The sequence below is a fragment of the Stenella coeruleoalba genome, assembly GCF_951394435.1.
Source record: "Stenella coeruleoalba genome assembly, chromosome: 9".
Taxonomy (NCBI): Eukaryota; Metazoa; Chordata; class Mammalia; order Artiodactyla; family Delphinidae; genus Stenella; species Stenella coeruleoalba.
In genome coordinates, this window is record NC_137155.1 from 37998005 (window position 1) to 38019683 (window position 21679).

Consider the following 21679-nt stretch of genomic DNA (forward strand, 5'->3'; position numbering starts at 1 on the left):
TTGCCTTCTCTGGACCCTTCTAATATTTCTATTTTTTTGTCTGTTTGTTTGTTTCCTCACTTCCGGATTCTGCTCAGAATGTTCCTCTCACTCAAGTTTATAACTATTACTCAACTTTTATGATTTAATTTAAATAAAAGTTTTCTGTGGATTGCACTCTGAATCTCTTAATCTAAATCAGGGCTGTCTTTTGTACCCTCATAGAATTCCATTACCTGTATTTCATATAACTTATCACAGTTTATAATTATTTATTTGTGCAGTTGGTTTGTTTAATGTGGATCTTTCCCGCAAACAAGATCCAGGAACTGTCTTACTTATAACTACATCACCAGCACTTGGCTCAGTCCCTAGTATGTCACTGGGTCTCAATTTAGACTTCTTTTCATGGATAAATGAACAAATAATTATAAATCAAGTGATAACAGTAACATTCCATTTAATTCCGTCCTATTTTTCTTTCAGAGGTTCTAGGATTGATATTTTGGGTCTCATCCTTTTTCACTTCTGTGATTTTTCCATGGGTTACCTTATATTTGGGGATTTATGACCCTTGAGACCCAGTAAATATTTTCAGTCATCCTAATACCTTCAGTTCATATACATAGAGTCTTCATTGTGCCTTAGTGTGTATTAACTTTATTCAATGATCGGGGTTATCACATGCTGACTTTGAATAAATATTTAGAAATCTACACTTAATGTGACTAACATACAGTGCATCCAACCAGCCAGATCCATTTATCTAGACATTGCTTGTACCTTATTCGTGAGGTAATTGATTTCCTTTACTAACTATGGCGACTGTGTTTTAGTCCAGGTACAATAGGCCAAAGAGCCTTCTCCAACTCCTCCAATATAATTATTTCCTGCCACCAACTCACTGACGTGGCACACCCATTCACTAGATGAGAATGCACTCCAACAGCCAGCAAAGTGGATTCTTCTTGGCTTTCATTTTATATGCCTAAAGAAAACCCCTTGCAGAGGAACAGGAAGTCTGTGAAAGCATCATAGGGAATCTCAACTGAATACTCTCATTTTCTTTCTATACATTTATAAAGAGGCAGAGGCTATAAGGAAATGTTGCCATCATTCCTATCTCCTTCTGAGGCATAGAAAATAGCTGTGGCTCTTGATATAATATTACACATGCAACATTTCTCTTTACAGACTTATGATATGTTAGTTCAACTAGTTTAAAAGATTTGATTAGGAGAACCTTCTCCATTTGTACCCCACCCTTAATTTTTTTCTTATCTGGCTGCATGTCATATGATGAGAACTACCAGAATTGTGAGAAACCAAAGGCTTCCAGGCACCCATTAGGAGAAGGATGAGAAATTTTATTCAAAGCATATGGGTGTTGGGATTAACCAAATCTAAGAACCAGAGAATTTACTGTGCATGGTTCAGGGATGCCATTACTGTCTAAATACCTCTTGCTAGAATGCAAATGCATTAGATCAATCCAGAAATGCTGTTCTTGATACAAAAAGACCTACATCGACAAGATCACGCTAAATAAAGGAAAGCTAAGTAGTGTTTTTGTTAAATATCTACAAATAAGTTAAATATTGTCCTGATGCTCATGTGTAAGTGTTATTGTTAATTGCTTAACTGACATCTCAATTATGGCATTCCTTGGGAATGATTCTCATTTATACAAAGTCAGTTATATTTCACAACCCAACATAAAAATTCTGTGAAATAAAGCTTTTTTCTTTTTCAACTGTAAAAGCTTTGTATCTCTAAGCACAACTTCTTTTGTTTATGTCCATTCAGTTGAAGGGAAGGGGTGAGGCCTCTCAGGAAAGTGAAACCCATAGTGACTTCTGTTCCTGACTCCTTCCTTATGAGCCATTTTCTCTTTATCAACCTCAGGGGCTCCTTCTAACTCGCCTACCCATGTTTTTCATTATGAAAAAAGCCTTTAAGTGAATTCATTCTATAAATATTTATATATACCAAGCACTCTTCCAAGCACTGGGAAATAACACTGAACAAACAGATAAAAATCCCTCCTCTCATGGGATGTGTGTCTTAGAGCCCACGAGAGGATGGTGGCACAAAATCTAACACGTACTTTCAGATGAATATCAAGGGCAAACTCAATACGTATTTTTAGTTGTTTTGTTCTTTTTGTGGAATCCCATCAGGGCTTAAAACCACTTAACGTTACCCCTAATTCTAGTGTGAGGAGACAAATATTAAATAATATAAATAACTTAAATATTTGATAATAAGATGTTATATTCAAAACAAAAGTGTGATGGAGGGATGGTGGGTAGGAATGTTAAATTTTAAATTGAATGACCAGGTGCGACTTTACTGAGAAGATAGCATTCATCTGAAGATCTGACGGATGTCAGTTAAGCAGTCTTTTTTTTTTTTTTTTTTTTTTTTTGCGGCACACAGGCCTCTCACTGTTGTGGCCTCTCCCGCTGCGGAGCACAGGCTCCGGACACGCAGGCCCAGCGGCCGTGGCTCACGGGCCCAGCCGCTCCGCGGCATGTGGGATCCTCCCGGACTGGGACACGAACCCGTGTCCCCTGCAGCAGTGGCAGGCGGACTCTCAACCACTGCGCCACCAGGGAAGCCCAACCAGTCATTTTAAATTTGAGTTTCTTACACTAAATTAACTGGGGAATTTTAATAAATTTCAGCACAGGTAGCCAGGTGGAAAACTATAGTTAATTAAGTAATGAATTAGTATTCTAATTTATTAATTAACTTGTTGGTAATTTATCAGACAGACCTCTGGAATCATCTCAGTTCATGACTACCCATGGGCGGTAAGGGGTAGGCCATGTTAAGGAAAGGAGAGAGCTCAGGGGACCAGCTAAGAAGCTATCACAATCCAAGTGAAAGAGAAAGAATCTGAATGAAGACACTGATATTTTTCCAAAATGACATTTTCCCAAAGTAATCTGGTTTCTGGCCTTTTTTGTGTTCTTTCATTGCTCCTTACTACCTTTAGAATAGTGCCCAAACCTCTTTGTTTGACATTGAAATCCTTTCAAAAATTGGCTGCTTACTGGTTTCTCTAATAGGTGTGTCTGTATTCCAATAAAACTTTATTTACAAAAATAAATTGTGGGCCAATGTTTACTGCAGTCAGCTGTTTGCCTACCTCTGGTCTACTTTATGGGACTCTCTCAGTCTTAGCACATGGCTTCCATTCTAAAAGTTATCTCACTAGTATCAGAAACTGCTGAATTCACAGCCAGTATGTCAACATTCCAGGTAAGAAGTTGGAGGAAGAGAAAAAAGATTAAAAGAGCACTTGCTAGCTCTTTCCTCAAATAGAGCCTTCCTATATATCTCACCCAACATCCACTTACATCTCACTGGCCACTTCTTCGTGCAAAGAACCTGAGGAATATAGCTGTTTAGATGGATATATTTTCATTTAATAAAATTAGGGTTCTGTTACCAAGGAAGAAAGAAAGAATGGATATTGGGTGGGTTTCTAGCAGTCTCTGTCATATCTATCAGATTTTAATCACCCGGTGTCAGTTTCTTCATTTGTCAAAATGGAACACTATTAGCACCTCACAGAGTTGTTCGGTGAAGGTTGAATGATCCAACACAGGAATGCTGTTAGGAGAATGCCATGCACACTGTAAGCTCTCAGTAGAACTGACACATTGTTGGAATTAGCCTTATTTTCGTCTTTTGTGTGTTTTGATCTTTGTTGTATTTACAGTGCCTAGAATGCTTTCTAGCACATAGGAGATCAATAAACACTTTTTTTTTGAATGAATAAATGAACCACCATTATCATCAGTTTAGATTTTTAGATAGCAGGCAACAGAAACTGATTCTGGCCCACTTAATCCCTTATTAAAATAATGGTACTTACTTCTAGAAGTGACAAGATACCTGGAGAGTCAGACTCAGACAGGGACAGGTATCCTATTATTGCTGTAATCATTTAGACCAGAGCTATTTTCACACTGTGCTTGAATAACTCCACTCAACATTTAAAGCCCCATGAGATGGAGTCTAATGATCAAAATGTGACGGAATCATCTGTCTCCCTTTGGATAGGAGAGAACGGAACACCTTTTTTTATAGTCCCACCAAAATGGCATGTAACTGGGGAGAAGCAAAGAATTAGGATGAAATCCATGTGAAGGATGAAATCAGCAGGAAGAAACTGGATGGAAAGCACAAAGAAATATCCATCACATGTTCTTATTCCTTTTAGTTTGTGTTGCTTCCACAAAGTCATGGTTGTGATGTAAGTGCATCCCCTGGGAAGAAAAAAGACCTAGCAATTTGGCCTCTGTTAATGCATCAGTATCTGCATTTTTTTCCATTTAAAAAGCCAACTACCACCTTATAAAACTGATTGCAGGAACCCTGAAGAGATGAGACCAACAAGAGTTTCTTTGTTTTTTTTTCTTAAGGATAAGATGACAGAATATGACAGTGAGGTTGTGGGATTGATAGAGAACAGTAAATAGATATCGAAAAAAGGTTAGGCACTAATGCCAAATACAGGTACCATGCCTTTAGGTAATGACATCTATATGCATAATCCTTCCAGTCATTTAATTTCATAAATTATCTAAATAATTGTTTCTAAATATTTTAGTTTCTATAATGATTACAGTGCCAGTCTGCTTTGTTACTGAGCAATTGATTACTGTCTCTGATAAAAAGTTGAAACCAGATGGTTTTTCATTTTGTTTGCCTTTTCAGATGTAGCAGTGAATGTAGGTCCATGACAACCTAGGGGTTTATTTTTAAGCATGATTCACAGTAGTTCCGTCTACTATCATTATGAAAGTCTGTCAGACATTTGGAATTGCTTTAATTTGGTAAATTTTATTGAGATTTTTATAGATGGTAAAATGAAAATTATCATTTTTTTTAATTGTTAGGGGAAAAAACCCCAATTTATATAACCTGCCCAAATTGATTTGCATAATTGCAAATATATGTGCTACCACTGATGACCATTCCAAACCATTGCTGGAAAGCTGGTAGACTAGCAGACTGTATATTTAGGGAACTTTAGAGCTTATTTAGCTTCATTTAATAATCTGGGTCTAAACATAACATTTGTTTAGATATTAAAAAATTGATAAGTTTAGATTGATAAAAATGACACCCTTCTTTGCTCTTGGAATGAGCAAAGTTTAAAAAACTGAACTAAAAAAAAGTCTCCTTGTATGAAACTAGACCTTATAAAATTTTCTTCACACTGTATTTTTAATCATATTTCTTCTATGATTTGGTGTTAGAAAATGTGTATAAAATGCCATTAGAGTGAGCAATTAAAGATTATTATGCAAAATAGAATAACTGAAATATATTATTTAGGGATTAAAAATCTTTAACATTCTATAACTTGTCAATTTTTTTCTTTGTTTAATGATACTAATCTTTCAATCTTTCTTTTTCTTTTTGCAGTGCTTTAATACGTTATTGAAACTACAAACCCATATCCACAGTGGTCTCATTGTTGACAGATTGCATATTTTGAAAGCTTGAGGTATTTTATAATGAAACATGTGGAAACTTTGAAGCATAAATTCTGCCAAACATCTGAATAAAGAATTTCTCACCTGGTGTGTAAGAGATCTCCTCACCACCACCATGACAAACCAGGAAAAATGGGTCCATCTCAGCCCCTCAGAATTTTCCCAGCTTCAGAAATATGCTGAATGTAAGTATTCATATTGATAATATGATTTGACTTGGTATTTGCACTAAACAACGTAATTATTTACTTGCCAAAACAGATTATAAATCCCATTCAGCATTGGGATAAATACAGGTGTGTCTTTTGTGTTTTCAAGTAAGTGAACTTGAGACTACCAGTTTGGCATGAGAAAAAGGAAAAGGTAAACTTAAATTGAACATTAGATCTCAAAGAAAAAGAACTAGAACTTTAGATGCAAAAGTGAACTTGGAAACACTCTCGCTGTAATAGATGTGAAGCAAAGGATAAGATAGTTTGGGAGAATGGAGACTGGTGAGTCTGTAACCAAGAAGAAGGATAAGCAGAAGTAAGGGGAAAAGTGAGATTTTTTTTTTTTTCCTGCATAACATTTCAAAAAGATTGGGAGTAGGGAGTCATAGATACATCATGGCATTGAAATTAGAGATTGTAAAAGAAAGAGAAGGTGTAGGATCTTACACCACGTTGTTTAGTGTGTGTATTGATACAAAAGATAGGCCATGGTGATTCACTTTATAGTATGCAGTTTTTAAATATGGTAAGCTTCTTTACACATAAACAGTAAAATTGTATTTATTTATTGTTTTTACCATGGATTTTCAAAAATACATCTGTTTCACAAATTGAGTTTCAACAATAAATATGGGTAGCAACTGTGTCAAGATATTGAAGAGAGAAAATGAAGCAACTAATAAATAGGAGGGAGCAAAAGGCTGGGAGCACGATGAGCAGAGAAAAAATAATATGCAGGGAATGTAATAAGAATGGTTAGTGTTAGAGAATAAAATACAAGCAGTGGAAAGCAAAAAAAGAACCAATAGCACGCAATAGTGAAAGAGGCAAAAACTGGAACAGCTGGAGATGCTTATGCAGAGAATTGGGTCATGTAGGAGAGAAGTGTCAGGAGTGAATTGAATCATATTATGAAGAGGCAGAGAAAAGGATTAAACTCAAATGGAGGATTGGAATAATAAGAAATAGATATGTGAGTGAATAATAACACATTTACGGGGTACATAGTATAAGTCAGGAACATTAATAAACAATGTATATCATCTGAAGAGACCGATTTCATAGGTTTTCCAGACTTTTCCTAACTGGAGAGCTGAAGTGTTCTGGGTGAGGTTATCAGAGTGCTGGTGGGTATTTGTAAGGGAGATGCAAACCCATGTAACCTGTAAGTTTTCTCCATCAATAATGATAAAAATACAGCAACTATCAAATGAAGGGGAGAATCAGAAATTGTTGACATCAAAATGTGGTCCTTATACTGAAAAGCTGTTTTGAGCCACTGGAAGCACAATTCATCTACTTATCACATGAAGACAATTTATCCCAGAATGGCTGAATTCTTGTCTGCATGTTTATACTCAGTGATTTCTAAACTGGCTAAACAATGATTTACCTATGTTTTGTAATTTCTATATGCTCTTTACTGTTGTGATATATCCAATAATTAAGTGAATATGTCTGAACATCTTCTTTAGGGAGAGTATTCTGCTTGGCACTGTAGGAGATGCAAATATGAACAGATATGGACCCTCCCTTTTTGGAATTTACAGTTTAATGAAGGCTAGAAACTAATGGATAAACAACTCTAGGATAAACGATATCTAGGTGAAATATCTAAGTGCTACAAGCAAAGTTTAGGGATCTGTAGGGCAATACTATGCAGCTAGAGATGGAAAAAGGGAAGGCTTCATGGAAGAAGTAGAATTTGAAATGAATCTTAAAAAATAGATTCATGGTAAATGCAGAAAAAATGATATAAATTAAAAGAAAAATTTAGCATATATTTGAGGGAGTGGGATGAGCTACATTTAGCCACACTACAAATTAAGGGAGTAAGTGGAGGTAAGGCTATAAAAATGAGATAGAATTTAAATATACAATGCTCAACTTGAGTTAGGCAGTGAAGAGTAATTGTAGAATGTTAAGCGTAGGGCGACATGAACAATGCTATGCTCCAAGAAGCTTAATTTACAAATACGAAAATAGTATATGTGACAAAGAGACTGAAATTAGGCCAGTGGGCTACTGGAATAGACTAAAAAAAACGTGGATGGAGACTGATGACCAGAAAAGCATAGATTCAAATATTATATCATTAAAACTAGTGGAAGAGAACTTAGGCAATAATAAATTACGAGAATTGAGAGAGAGAGAGAGAGAGACAGAAAGAGACAGTTCTAAAATTTAGCTCTAAAAATTTGACTTGGAGGACAGGGGAATTTGGTGACATAATCTCCCAAGTAAAATAAACATAATGGTTTGGTTTAGATTATGCTAAATTTAGCTGGATTATTAAAATATATTTTCCAGTGTTCGGGTACTTACAGGAAACATGCCTGTGGAGGCACTAGCATAAAATAGATAAATTATTGCCATAATAGTTAAATTATTATTTACAATAACTTTTGCTTAGATAGTCAAATTGCATTTGAATTGATAAACAGAATTTAGTACTAAAGTATTAAATATATTACAGGCTGCCACTTTTATTTTATTGGCTAAGGAATATGGAGGTACATTTAATTATATCATTAAAATGCTTGATTTAGTAATAGGTTTGCAGAAATACCTAAGACAAGTGGTAAAAAGAATTGTCATAAATGTAAAAGTTCTAACCTCTTGAGACAAAGATTAATGGGCATTCAATAAGTTGGTAGTGAGTAGTGACACAGTGAGTATAAGAACATGGTTAAAATGGATCTTATGAGAAGACATGTTAACTGTGAAGGAAATAAATAGTGCTGATTCCATGATCATTAGACGTGCTACTCTTTTTTAAATAACCAAGATAACAATGAAGAGTGTTAGACCGAATCCTCTAAGAAGTTTCCTGTATAATTAAATAGCAAAGAATATTATGATTAGATGGATCTTTGTGTAATGAATTGCCATTGTCAAAACATAACAGAAAACAAACTTATTAACCTGAAGATTATAAAAGTGGTATATTTTCCATGCTATTCAGTACATGTGATCAGTTTATCAGCAGCATTTAAGGACCAGATTTTTCATGTTGCAATGCAGTGTTGGCAAAGTGACATCCCTCTGTAGTCTATTAGAAAAGTGAAATATTAGATTTTAATTGTTTTGTAACTTTCCATAAGAAATTGTTTCTATGTATTAAATGACTAAATTTTTAAAAAGTTATTAATTTAAGTTTAAATTTGCAGCATGCTAAGATTATATGTGATATATTTCAAATAAGTGTTCTATACGCTTTTGGGGAATGGGGTGGGGTCGTCAAATTCTTGGTTGAGATGAATGAGTTCATGAAACCCCTACCCACAAAACCAAATCATTCAGTATTGGACTTAAATAATACCATAAAGATCTTTTTCTCAAGTTATCTGATCTTGAGTTCTCTCCACAAGTGCCACAATATATCGTGTCGTATTCTGTTTAGGCTGCTATAACGAAGTACCATAGACTGGGTGACTTATAAACAACAGAAAATTATTTCTCATAGTTCTGGAGGCCGAAAGCTTGAGATTAGGGTGCGAGCATAGATTCTGGTAAAGGTCCTCTTTGGGGCTGCAAACCGCCAACTTCTTGTATTCTCACATGGTGGAAGGAGCAAGAGAAGAGCAGCAAGCTCTCCTGGGATTCTTATAAGGGCACTAATCCAGTTCATCAGGGTTCTACCCTAAGAACCTCATCTAATTCTATTTACCTCTCAAAGATCCCTCATACTGCGAGGTACGGTTTCAACATATGCATTAGGGGAGACACAAATTTTAGTCCATTACACCCTGTAACTATACATATTGTTTCAGTTTCTAGGCTTTCCTCATAATTAATTGGGGGAAAAATAGAGGGACGTTGGCACAGCATTCCTGGCTAGGCAGGTAGCACATCAGACAGCTGTGTTCAAATCCTGGTCGTACCATATTTTAGATGTCTGACTTTCAAGTTATATAACATCTCTGTGTCCCAATTTTCATACTTGTAAAATGGGAAAAATAATATATAATGTCGAATGTTGTAGGGATTAAATTGAATGAGTTCATATATGTCAAGTAATGAGAACAGTGCCTGGTGAGTTGCAAGTTATATAACTGTTTACAATTATTATTTTAATAGAGAGGGAGTGAGTGTGTTATGTTGGCTGTTTGAACATATTGTTGACGATCAAGTTAAAAAGTGCTGCATTTTAGAGCATTAAGAGCCAATGTCTTTTTTTTCTGCTATAAGACCACATTCTTCCCACAAGGTAGAAGCTTCTGGTGCTGTTGGCAGCCTCGGATCTGTGTTGTCCCCACAAAGGCTGAAGGCAGCTAATGTGAAGCCTGCTGTGGCTGCCTACAGCATGCTGAACCCATGCTCCTGTTTAGGGTTTCAGGCTGAGTCCCTCTATGGGGAGCATTTCCATTGATATGTGGGAGAGGAGTATCCTTTTCTTTTCCACTCTTCATAAAAAGTCATCCAAACTGTTGTGATAAGACGGACAGCTCTCACTCCTGCCGTGTAGAGAATTGAGCTTATCACACTATTAGTTTGTCGTTGCTTCCTGGAATCTTTTTATGGATAACAATATTTTCTATGTAAAATCTATACAGTATTTCCAAGTGATTCATTATCTGCCCACGTATCGTCACTTAGGATTAGCTTTTTATTTGCTGTATACAAAGCGTGTTATATAGCGTGTACATTATTTTTGAAAAATACTATGTTATTACAGTGGGAACACTTCCAAACTCTCATAAATTGCATACTTTTTATAGCAGCTGGCATTGTAGAGAGTTGCAGAATTATTTGATGACTTGTTCTTTTCAATAAGGACCAGCATGCCTAATATTTGGACCTAGTGTACAGTTTCTTCCATTGAAGTGAGGCGTGTGGTGTGGCTTAGTGGAAAGAGCACAGGCTTTGTAGGCAAACTAATATTCGACAGTGTTGAACCACAGCCCCAACTTCAACTTACTAGCCTTGGGACCTTGGGAGGCTTACATGTACTACCTGTGCCTCAGCTTCCTCACCTGGAAAAGTAGAATTCTACCTCACAGTGTTGTAGGATTTAATGAGACAGTAATCATCATTATCGTAAATAATCGATTTTTAGTACCCTTTTCTAAATAATATACAAATATTAATTCTCACAATAAGCCTTAGAGGTGGCAGATGATCTCCGTCAGGCACATTGCCTGGCCTATTGCTGTGGCACAATAAGCGATAACAAAGATCGAAACAGTAGTAATTCATTTATATTTCTGACAGAGATCACTTTGTTAATAAACAGATTGGTAATCGTGTTTCTAAAATAGAACCCAGGATGCAGGTCCTCTTATCTCCATCAGCCACAGCCATCTCTCAAAGGGCTTTTGTACACAGGACAAAGCAAAGAAGCAGCGCTTCTAACTATGGCTTTGGCCCCAGAACACCTTTCTGCTCCCTTATCCCGCTACATGGCGGGGATCCTGTGTCAACCTCCGTGAGCAGTTATCATCATTCTACCCACGCTGCTATTCTCCCGTCTCTGGAACCTCCTTCACTCGTCCTTATGAAAAACATAGGAGGGAAAAGAGAGGAGAATAAACTCAGGAAGCAATTATAATAAAAAATTTGGTAAAGTGCTTGGCCATTTTAAGTAGCTTTCCTCTCGCAAGAAACCCCACCCTCTAGCACGATGATCTGTGTCCTTGAGATGTGTTTTGTGCTTCATCCATACATGATGGGTTAAGGAGACTGGAGGGAGAGACTAGACCTCCTGACCTGTGCATATTCAATTTATTGTTAAGCAAATTTAGATCACATATTAGCCCTCTTTCTAATTTGTCCCACTGGGATTAGCTCTTAAGTTTGTCCTAGGCCCTTTGTTATTGTACACTGACTCTGTTTTGGGAGGCCAAGCCACTTAATTACTCTCTTTGTACAAGACAGAAGAATAAATGGCACAGAGTCAATTAACCTAGTGGCTGAGAACACATAATTTGGTGTTAGATTAGACTGGGTTTGAGTTCCAGTACCGTGATGTGCACCTCGTTTTCTTCACCTTTGTCCTAGGATTGCAACGATGATTAAGTGTGAAGAGGCCTGTGAAGTGCTCAGGACTCAATCAGTTATTGTTTTGATGAGGCTCATGATGGTGGTGACTGTGGTGGTTTAATATCAAATGAGGACTTTTTGTTCTTTGATTTATGACTCCTCAGATATACTACTTATGTGGAACGCCTTGATTTTCCCTGACACTTGTCTGAAATCAGGATCTCTGACTCTATTTTAGATAATACATGTCTCTCATTTCCGACCCTGTTTCTTCTGATTCACATTGATTAGCTCGGCAGTTCCTGGCTCTGACCCAGATTTTATTTCTGGAATGTATGTTGGCTGCATCATCTCTTTCGCCTCATCTCTGGCTCCAGTTCCTATGTGTTGTACTGCTTCAGACTGAATTTCCTGTTGGTGGCTTCTCTGGGTCCATATACCTTAAGTTTTTCAATACCTAAATCTGCAGTAGTAAAAGAAAGTAATAACTATGAATGTCTAAGTCTCCATTATTTTAGTATCCTAAAAAGATATCATTTTCAATGATTTTTAAACCTCTTTTTCAACTTCTCAAACTTGCCCCAAAACCTTAAATTAAGTTTTATGGTCAAACAAACTTTAATAGTGAAGTTAGGACTTCTGTGAAGTATTTTGGTCAAAGTGGACCAAATTAGACTGTGATTGAAAAATTCACAAAATCTCAGTGGCTTAACAAAACAGAAGTTTATTTCTTGCTCCTATTACATTTCAAAATCGGAATCAGCAAATGGTTTAATTTCACATTATCCTTGATCAAAAGTCCCAGTCAGATGGAGCAGTCATCAACTTTAAAATTGGCAGATGCTAGACTTTGTGCATTGGGTGCTAGCTTCTCCCTGCTAATGTTTTGCTTACGTTTCTTTGGCCAAAGCAATCCACGTGACCACATCTAACTTCAAGGGAGTAGAGAAATGCATTCCTTCTGTCTGTCCAGCATTGGGGGAGACTGAACTACTTGGTGAAAACTACTAATGTGGATAGTATCACACAAATCAAATATAACCTACTATTTACCTTGGAACCTTAAGCAAGTCATCACAATCACTTTAAGCTTGTTTCTTCATCTTATAAAAGGAGGACAGTGCTCCCCACCTATAAATAATTACTCTTGTTTTTATTGCTAATATTAGTATGACAAATTGTAACAAAAGTTATCGCAAAGATTCATACAGATTAAGTTATGTACTTCATCCTTAGATGAAGTAGATTAAAGGTTGTGATTTGCTAGAAGTTTCCTTAGATGCCACCACCCACATTATAGCAGGAAGTGCCGCACACACACACAAATATGAGTCTGCAGACTTAGACGGACTTAATTTTACTCGCTGGTTGTTATTCAGCCAACAGTACTGAGTACCCTTCACTCTTAGGCATTATGCTTGGTTCTAGGTAATAACAGAAATGGGTATCGTAGTTCTTTCCATCAAAGAGGTTAGTCTATTCAGAGAGACAAATATCATGGCAAATGATGATAAAGCAGTGAAATACTTACTCCGGATATTATATATGCAAGATTCTTTTTAATTGAGGTACAGTTTACATAAAACGTTGTTTTAGGTGTACAACATAATGATTTGATATGTATTGCAAATGATTACCACAATAAATTTAATTAACATCCATCACCACACAGGTAAAATTCTTTTTCTTGAGAACTTTTAAGGTGCTCTCTCTTAGCAACTTTCCAATATACAGTACAGCATTGTTAACGATAGTCATGGTGCTCTGCTATACTTATAACTGGAAGTTTGTACCTTTTAAACACCTTTACCCATTTCACCCCTGGCCCCTTGCCTTGAGGAACCACCATTTTGTTCATTGTAAGTTAAATTCTGTAAGATTCCACATGTAAGTGAGACTTTACAGTATTTGTCTTTCTGTTTTCTGACTTATTTCACTTAACGTAATGCCCTCAAGGTCTACCCATGTTGTCACAAATGGCAGGATGTCCTTCTTTCTAATGGGTAGATTATATATGTATACAAATAAGTTGTAAAGAAAATTATATATAAAATATTAAATGCCATTTATATACCATTTATCTGTCTTTACCATTACCTTTACCATTTATTTGTCTACGGACACTTAGGTTGTTTCCATGTCTTGGCTATTGCAAATAGTGCCACAGTGAAAATGAAGATGCAGATATCTCTTTAGGATATTGATTTTATTTCTTTCAGGTATATACCCAGCAGTGGAATTGCTGGAAAATATGGTAGTTCTATTTTTAAATTTTGGAAAACCCTCCATACTGTTTTCCATAGTGGCTGCACCAATTTACATTTCCATCGGCAGTGTACAAGGTTCTTGTGCATATCCTTGCCAATACTTGTTATCTCTTATCTTTTTGATGATAGCCATTCTGACAGGTGTGAAGTGTTATTGTGATTTTTAAAAATTTTTATTTATTTAATTTTTGGCTGCATTGGATCTTTGTTGCTGCGCATGGGCTTTCTCTAGTTTCAGCTAGCGGGGGCTACTCTTTGTTGCGGTGTGTGGCATCTCATTGCGGAGGCTTCTCGTTGCAGAACACGGGCTCTAGGCTCGTGGGCTTCATTCAGTAGCTGTGGCTCGCGGGCTCTAGAGTGCAGACTCAGCAGTTATGGCACACGGGCTTAGTTGCTTGGCAGCATGTGGGATCTTCCCGGACCAGGGCTCGAACCCGTGTCCCCTGCATTGGCAGGCGGATTCTTTTTTTTTTTTTTTTTTTTTTTTTTGCGGTACGTGGGCCTCTCACTGTTGTGGCCTCTCCCGTTGCGGAGCACAGGCTCAAGATGCGCAGGCTCAGCGGCCATGGCTCACGGGCCCAGCCGCTCTGCGGCATGTGGGATCCTCCCGGACTGGGGCACGAACCCGTGTCCCCTGCATCGGCAGGCGGACTCTCAACCGCTGTGCCACCAGGGAAGCCCCAGCAGGCGGATTCTTAACCACTGCGCCACCAGGGAAGTCCCCTCATTGTGATTTTGATTGGCATTTTCTTGACGATGAGTGATGTACCTGTTGGTACATGATCTGCAAATAGGCATCTTTCTCTGAGACACTGTGTGTTTCACTCTGTAGCCTCTATGCTGTGCCCTGGGGATCAGGCAGTTAAGAATGGATTCTCTGTTACAGGCTTGTGGGACCCCAGAACATAAACCTCACTGGCCACCAGAGCCAGTTAATCAAGGGATGCATCCCCTAGGCCCAGCTGCAAAAGCTGGGGCACTAGACCTGTGTGCAAGCTCCTTTCTGGTATATTAAGCAACCTGGAGTGAGGCAGGGGGAGACAGAGCAAAGGTGGTGCCTGCCTCTGCAGAGTCTTGCAGTCAGCCCCTAGATGTGTATTAAATTAGATACTTGCTCCTCAGGCCACAGCTTTTAAGATAAGCAAGTAGTCCTTTTTAATGGAAAGACTGGACATCTTTCCTACACAAAATGTTGCATACTTTCTCCTGGAAGAAACCATTTTACTCATTTAAAATTCTGTATCACTCCATGATCTCCTCCCTGTGGTATTGATCACATTAATGTGTACCTGTATCTATATCTCTCTATCTATGTACAGACATCTGATAAGCAATACATAATATATTCTCATTTTGAAATTTGAGCATTACAGATTTTAACCTGCTGCCTCTGCCCTGGACCTGGGGGCTTAGCCACAGGGAGTCCGCCTGAGCCTGTGAAGAGCAGTTTCTCAGTTCCCTATAGCCTGTGGGTCTCTTAGACACAAGCCCCACTGGCTTTCAAAGCTAGACGTTTTGGGGGCCTGTCTCTCAGGTGGAAGTATTCAAAGTTGGGGCACCATCTGTGGGGTTCAAACCCCTGGCTCCTCAGGGAGAAGCTGGGAGTTGTGAGCTCCCTCCCAGTTGTGTGTCACCATAGTAGGGGTGGGGTTCATGACAAGCTTGTGCCTCAGCCTCTCTTACCTATTTTTATTTTTTTAATTAATTAATTAATTAACTATTTTTGGCTGTGTTGAGTCTTCGTTTCTGTGCGTGGGCTTTTCTCTAGTTGCGGCAAGCGAGGGCCACTCTTCATTGCGGTGTGCGGGCCTCTCCCTGTCGTGGCCTCTCTTGTTGCGGAGCACAAGCTCCAGACGCGCAGCCTCAGTAGTTGTGGCGCACAGGCCTAGTTGCTCCGCGGCATGTGGGATCTTCCCAGAGCAGGGCTCGAACCCGTGTCCCCTGCATTGGCAGGCAGATTCTCAACCACTGCGCCACCAGGGAAGCCCTCTCCTACCTATTCTGATGTTGGTTTTTTCTTGTTTACCCTATGCGTAGGGGTCGTTCACGTTCACCTAGTTTACAGAGTTCTTTCAGAGCAAATTATTCCATATGTAGCTGTAGATTTGGTGTGTCCACGGGAGGAGGTGAGTTCAGCAGCCTCCTATGTCACTATCTTGAACCAAAATCTATGCAAGACTCTCCAAGAGCTTTTAACTCTTCGTGTGGATAGGTATTGAAAGGGGAGTGGAATTGTAATTTTAATTGAAAGTATTGAATGGGGGTTAAAAAAGCAGAGAAACTCCAATTAGATATCAGAGCATGTGCTGAGGCATGAAAGAAAGTGACACATGAGGGAAGAATTGGAAGTATGTGTCGGTATATGTACCTATTTGTGTCTGAGCATGTATGTGTGCACATGGACATGTGTATAAACACTGAGGGCAAGATTGAAGAATTCAGCAACAGTCATAAAATATGGATCTGTGAATGGCATTAGTAAAACATGGTCTATCGACATACAGTCATTGGGAGGAAGTAAAGATATTAACTGAGTGGAAAAGAAGAGAGGCAGAGAGAATACCTAAACTACAATTATAGAATCTTAGCCGTGAAAAAAAAAAAAAAAAAGGAAAGATCATATCTAAAGTTAATAGAATAAAAAGAGGGATTTTGTTCTTTCACATAAGAGAAAAAGACATGTTTATAGGGAACAAGGAGGGCAGCATATAAAGGGAAAAACTTGGTGCTGAAAGATTCTGAGCTTATGGCCAAATCTAGATTTTTGTTTTGGTTTTATTCAGTTTTCTTAAGTACTTCTCTACTGTTTATTTACTTAATGTATTCGTTTTGGCCGCTAGCAAGTTACATAACCTTTCTAAAGTTTAATTTTCTCTGCTATGTAATTAAGAAAATAATAAAACCTACTCACAAGAATGTTGTAAGACTCAAATAAAATAATATGTGCGGAAATGCTTTGTAAAATGCAAACTACCATATGTAAGTTAATTATTGCTTTCTTTGTTATTATTAGAATGTTCTGAGTTATCTTTCTACTATTTCTTTTCTTTTTCTGTAGTTCAGTATCTCTGCTTCTCCCAAATACACGTTTCTAATTTTATTATTTATTGAATTTTACGTTTGCGTCTATGAGATTATGTGAGAAATACATTCCTACTTCTTGTGGCCCAGTTTTCCAGTCCTCGTCATATCCTGCGGCCTCTTTCAGAGCCTTGCCTAGGCATCTTCAGGTGCAAGGATTATTTTCTCATACCCAAAAATGTATTTTATAAGGAAGAACATTGCCAAGACTGTAGCGGTCTGAGATCTTACCCTACTTACAGTGTAAGAAGTTAGCTTGCTGAGGCGTCATGATGCTAGAAGAAGATGCAAGACTCCTGAGGCAGAGAAAGAGGACTTTGTTTATCATGTCACAGAAAACATCATGTACCTCGTGCTTTTATTGGCTCCCTACTTTATTTTATTTTATTTTATTTTATTTTTTTTTTTTTTTTTTTTTTTTTTTTTTTTTTTTGCGGTACGCGGGCCTCTCACTGTTGTGGCCTCTCCCGTTGCGGAGCACAGGCTCCGGACGCGCAGGCTCAGCGGCCATGGCTCACGGGCCCAGCCGCTCCGCGGCATGTGGGATCTTCCCAGACCGGGGCATGAACCCATGTCCCCTGCATCAGCAGGCGGACTCTCAACCACTGCGCCACCAGGGAAGCCCTATTTTATTTTTAATTAATTAATTTATTTTTGGCTGTGTTGGGTCTTTGTTGCTGCATGCGGGCTCTCCCTAGCTGCGGCAAGCAGGGTCCACTCCTTGTTGCGGTGCACGGGCCTCTCACCGCGGTGGCCTCTCCTGTTGTGGAGCGCGGGCTCTAGGTGTGCAGGCTTCAGTGGTTGTGGCATGTGGGCTCAGTAGTTGTGGCTCGCAGGCTCTAGAGTGCAGGCTCGGTAGTTGTGGTGCACAGGCTCAGCTGCTCTGCGGCATGTGGGATCCTCCCAGACCAGGGCTCGAACCCATGTCCCCTCCATTGGCAGGTGGATTCCTAACCACTGTGCCATGAGGGAAGCCCCCTACTTTAGTTTTCACAGGGAAAGATGAAAAGGGCCAGGTAACCTTTGCACAAGCAGTGGGTTGAGTCATAGGAGAACTCCAAGTTTAGGGAAGCTGAATGTTTTTTAATAGACAGTAAACAAACCTTCCGTTTGCTCAACAGAGGGTCACAATCAGTGTCTCTCAAGGTTTTTCACTCCAAAAACATCCTTGAAATGATAGTTTAGAGAAAAAAAAGTAGTCTGTGCCCCTGCTTGTAAAACCTGCAGAAACATGAAAGAAACGTTGAGAATTGTCTCCCAAAGAATATAAGCTTATAATAGTCTTTACCACCATAATCAGTAACCCAGAAGTTGATGAAAACACATATTTTCCTACCAGGTTGCCTTTCATTCTGTATAAAGGCAGCCTCAGACTTGTGCCCAGAAGTCTCCTCATCTTGGTCTCTGATCCCTCTTTTTTCCCTGTGCCCTACCACTGGGTTTTCAGATCCATCCTATCTGTGCCCTACTTTTCAAGCTAGGAGACTCACCTACTTTTCTGTATTCATCCAGGGAGGATGAAGGGGAACCCATTTACTTACAGGTATTTTAGAGTCTACTCTGAAAAATAGGCTTAATTCGTAAATTTTATTTAAAAAAATTAGTTTCTTAAAACACATTTATGCACACACACACACCTTTTTCTTACAAGTAGCAATCACCATTAATTTATTTTTCAGTGCTTTATATTATAGAATGAACACAGAAAGGAAGGATCTGGGAGAAAGCGACAAATAGCTCCACTCCAGGCAAAGTCTCCCCTTTTGCTGAATGCTTTGAGAACTCCTTGCAACTGAATGAACGTTGAGGGTCCTGCCCCATGTCATAAGTGCCTTTGGAGCAGAATGTGTTACTGTTTGAGCTTCTACAGCTGCCAAATGATAAATGACTTCTAGACCTTTTTAAGGCTTAGTTTCTTACTAGATTAGGATAATTCACTGTCCCTTGAAACCTGCCCCCAAACTGAATACAGTGGGAAATCAAAACTCTCAAATGAAAAATAAAATCAGGAAAAGAGTAAAATGCTGGTAGCCACGGCTTTAACTTGGAGAGGAGAGTCCTCCAGATGTTTACACAATTCTGCCAAATCTTTCTCGTTTATAGTTTCCCTATGGATATCAGAGATTAATAGTGGTATTTTTAAATTTTTGCCAAATGAAAGTCTTTCTCTAGAAATTTACTCATAAAAGCTCTGCTTTAGTTAGAAGATATTCAAGGAGGTAGCCTGTAATGAAAGGAATCCCAAAGAAAGCATAAAACAAAGGATATATTCTGATTATTGGTGGGATATGATTTGATGTGATTACTGAAATACCCTATTACCAATATCAAATTAACTGATTGTGATGGGAAAAAATACTGCATACATTTTTTTAAACTTATGAGCCTGAATTATTTTAAATAAACCTTTCTGGGAGGGCACATTTTCCCTTCCACTCCCCTCGTATTCACTTCACGGGTGGCAGAATTTTAAAAAAATTAAACGTCTTAAACATTTTGGACTCTTTGGGGTCAGAAAACTTGTACTCTAATGATCTCCAGTCTTTTTTCTCTTCTTGGGTGTCAAAGACATCAGGTGTTGCTCTCAGCGTCTCCGGGAAGTATTTCTGAAGCAGCAGTGACTGCTTCCATAGGTCATTTATGAGGCACTATTATATGGTACAGCTCCATTGAATGATAATTTCTGCTATTTCCAAAGTTGCTTTGTGGTGAAGGGAACCTTTCGGAATTCTTCCTTCTTTTTCCACTATTGGCTGCCATCACCATTATATTGAGTTTTCTGCTAATTTTCCTTGTATTACCTTATCTCCCAGTGTGATCTAAAAAGCATAGAGTTGAGAAGTAAAAAACAATACCATTAACTTAAGAGTTCCTTAATGTAGTCCCTCAAAGAATCCATCTTGGAGAAACAGACATTCGTAAATTGATCACTGGTAAAATTCCATGTGTCCTATAATTGTATGTTGCTTCAGTGTTTCTGAGTCCAAATTCCACATTAAATGAAAGAACTCTTTCTCCTACTTTGTAGTTTCCCTTTCATCTACTCTTTTCAGTTCCTTGGGTATCTGAAAACTTTCAGTATCAAAAAAAGTTTGTACTTTGTGTTTGGCTTCTTTTCACTGTAGTCTGTAGGCTGAAATATTTGGAACTGCTCTCATGATATTTTTGACCTCTAACTGACCATACAAATTGGCACAAAGGCATGTAAGGAGAGCATGAGAAGATGCCAGTCAGTCTCTCCTGTAAGAGGTAAAGAATAGGGCAATACCTAAAAGAAGTTGGAATTGACCTTAGTTAGCAACATTAGTCTGCTTAACAGGTGCCGGGTCCACGTGCAGGGGCTTCTCAGTGCAGTCAGCCCAGGTGCACAGAACCTTGTACATTTAGACCACTGAGAGTTATGTCCATAGTCTTTCTAGGGAAATGTGGACAGTAATGCCCAGAGATGAACTAAATAATAATAGTCCCCTGAGACTCTGTCCAGAATTCTTCCTCTGTTAGTGCAGACACCTTGGACTCTTTACACTTTTCTCAGGGTCTTGCAAGTTAGGGGCGCCAATAGGACTCTATTACAGGAAGCCCAGTCAGATCCAATAGGATGTCATTTTGTCCAGCTCTAGGAAAGAATCCGTTCGAAACATAATTTATACATATAGCCTGTGCTATGCATTCCTCCCGATTGCACTGGTGTGTCCTTTTGCACTGGTGTGGTGTGGTGTCCTTTTGAAGTGGATCCCATAGCTTGCCCATGGTGTCACCTCTACTCATGAGGTGAGGTTTGGAAGTTCTTATTTCAGCCACCTAACGTGTCCACTAACATCTCAGCTCTCAATTAGCCATATCTTATGGGTTGATATATGATCCCTCCTCCTTCAACTCTTTCTGTTTTTTTCCTGGTTCTCCATAACCTCTGACTTTTCTTGATCCCCTTGAATTAATAAAAACCACAGAGATATCCAGACATCTTGGCGAGATTGATCGCTGGCAGAGCTTAGCTCTGGGCCATGTGGTTGCTCCTACCAGGTCTTGTTTGAGTCTTAACTGGCTTTCTTTTCCTAAACCATCCTCTCTAGCATATTTTGTAAAAACTTTCTAGTGTATCACAGAATTGCATATATTTATTTTATGTTCTCTTGCCCAGGTGATTAAGAGCTTAGCATATGTATCTCAACATTTCCTAATTTAATGAAAATTTGCTTTCTAAACTACTGATAGCACAGAGCTCAATATACAGAGATGCTGCCACTTTCTCAAGATTTCTCCAGATTCTCCTCCATATATACATATCCCCCCCCCCCACACACACACACATATCCTCCACATAATATAGCTTGCTCCTAACTTTGGAGTGGACACAGCATTTTCAAAGCCTATGTTTCTTCTTCAGGTTCACTGCAGAGTCCAAGATGACTCCATGTTGTCAGTACTTTTCTCTTAAAATGCTCTATGTCTCTCTAGTGTCAGTTTAAATGCCACAGTGGAAGCTTCTGGAACTTTCTATAGAATGCTTGATGTAGGTGTAGCCATTTCACAAAATGTCAAAAATCCTGGGCAATGCCTTCTCCAACTGTTCCCATGCTATTACTCCATACAATGTTTAAAGGGTGTTCGGGAACAGTCCATGTTTCACAAAGAATGTAAC

The 21679-nt window shown here is 38.6% G+C and overlaps 1 protein-coding gene across 24 annotated transcripts in view; it reads left to right on the forward strand.

Annotated features, from left to right (window-relative positions):
• The window catches only part of DGKB (diacylglycerol kinase beta), a 909303-nt gene that overhangs the window by 257287 nt on the left and 630337 nt on the right, over positions 1–21679 (forward strand). For all 24 annotated transcript variants that reach the window (XM_079932538.1, XM_079932527.1, XM_079932534.1 and 21 more), the window contains one exon: positions 5425–5680. In XM_079932538.1, coding sequence (XP_079788664.1) covers positions 5611–5680 — 70 coding nt within the window. In that variant the 5' untranslated portion in view covers positions 5425–5610. The remainder of the gene's footprint in view (positions 1–5424; positions 5681–21679) is intronic.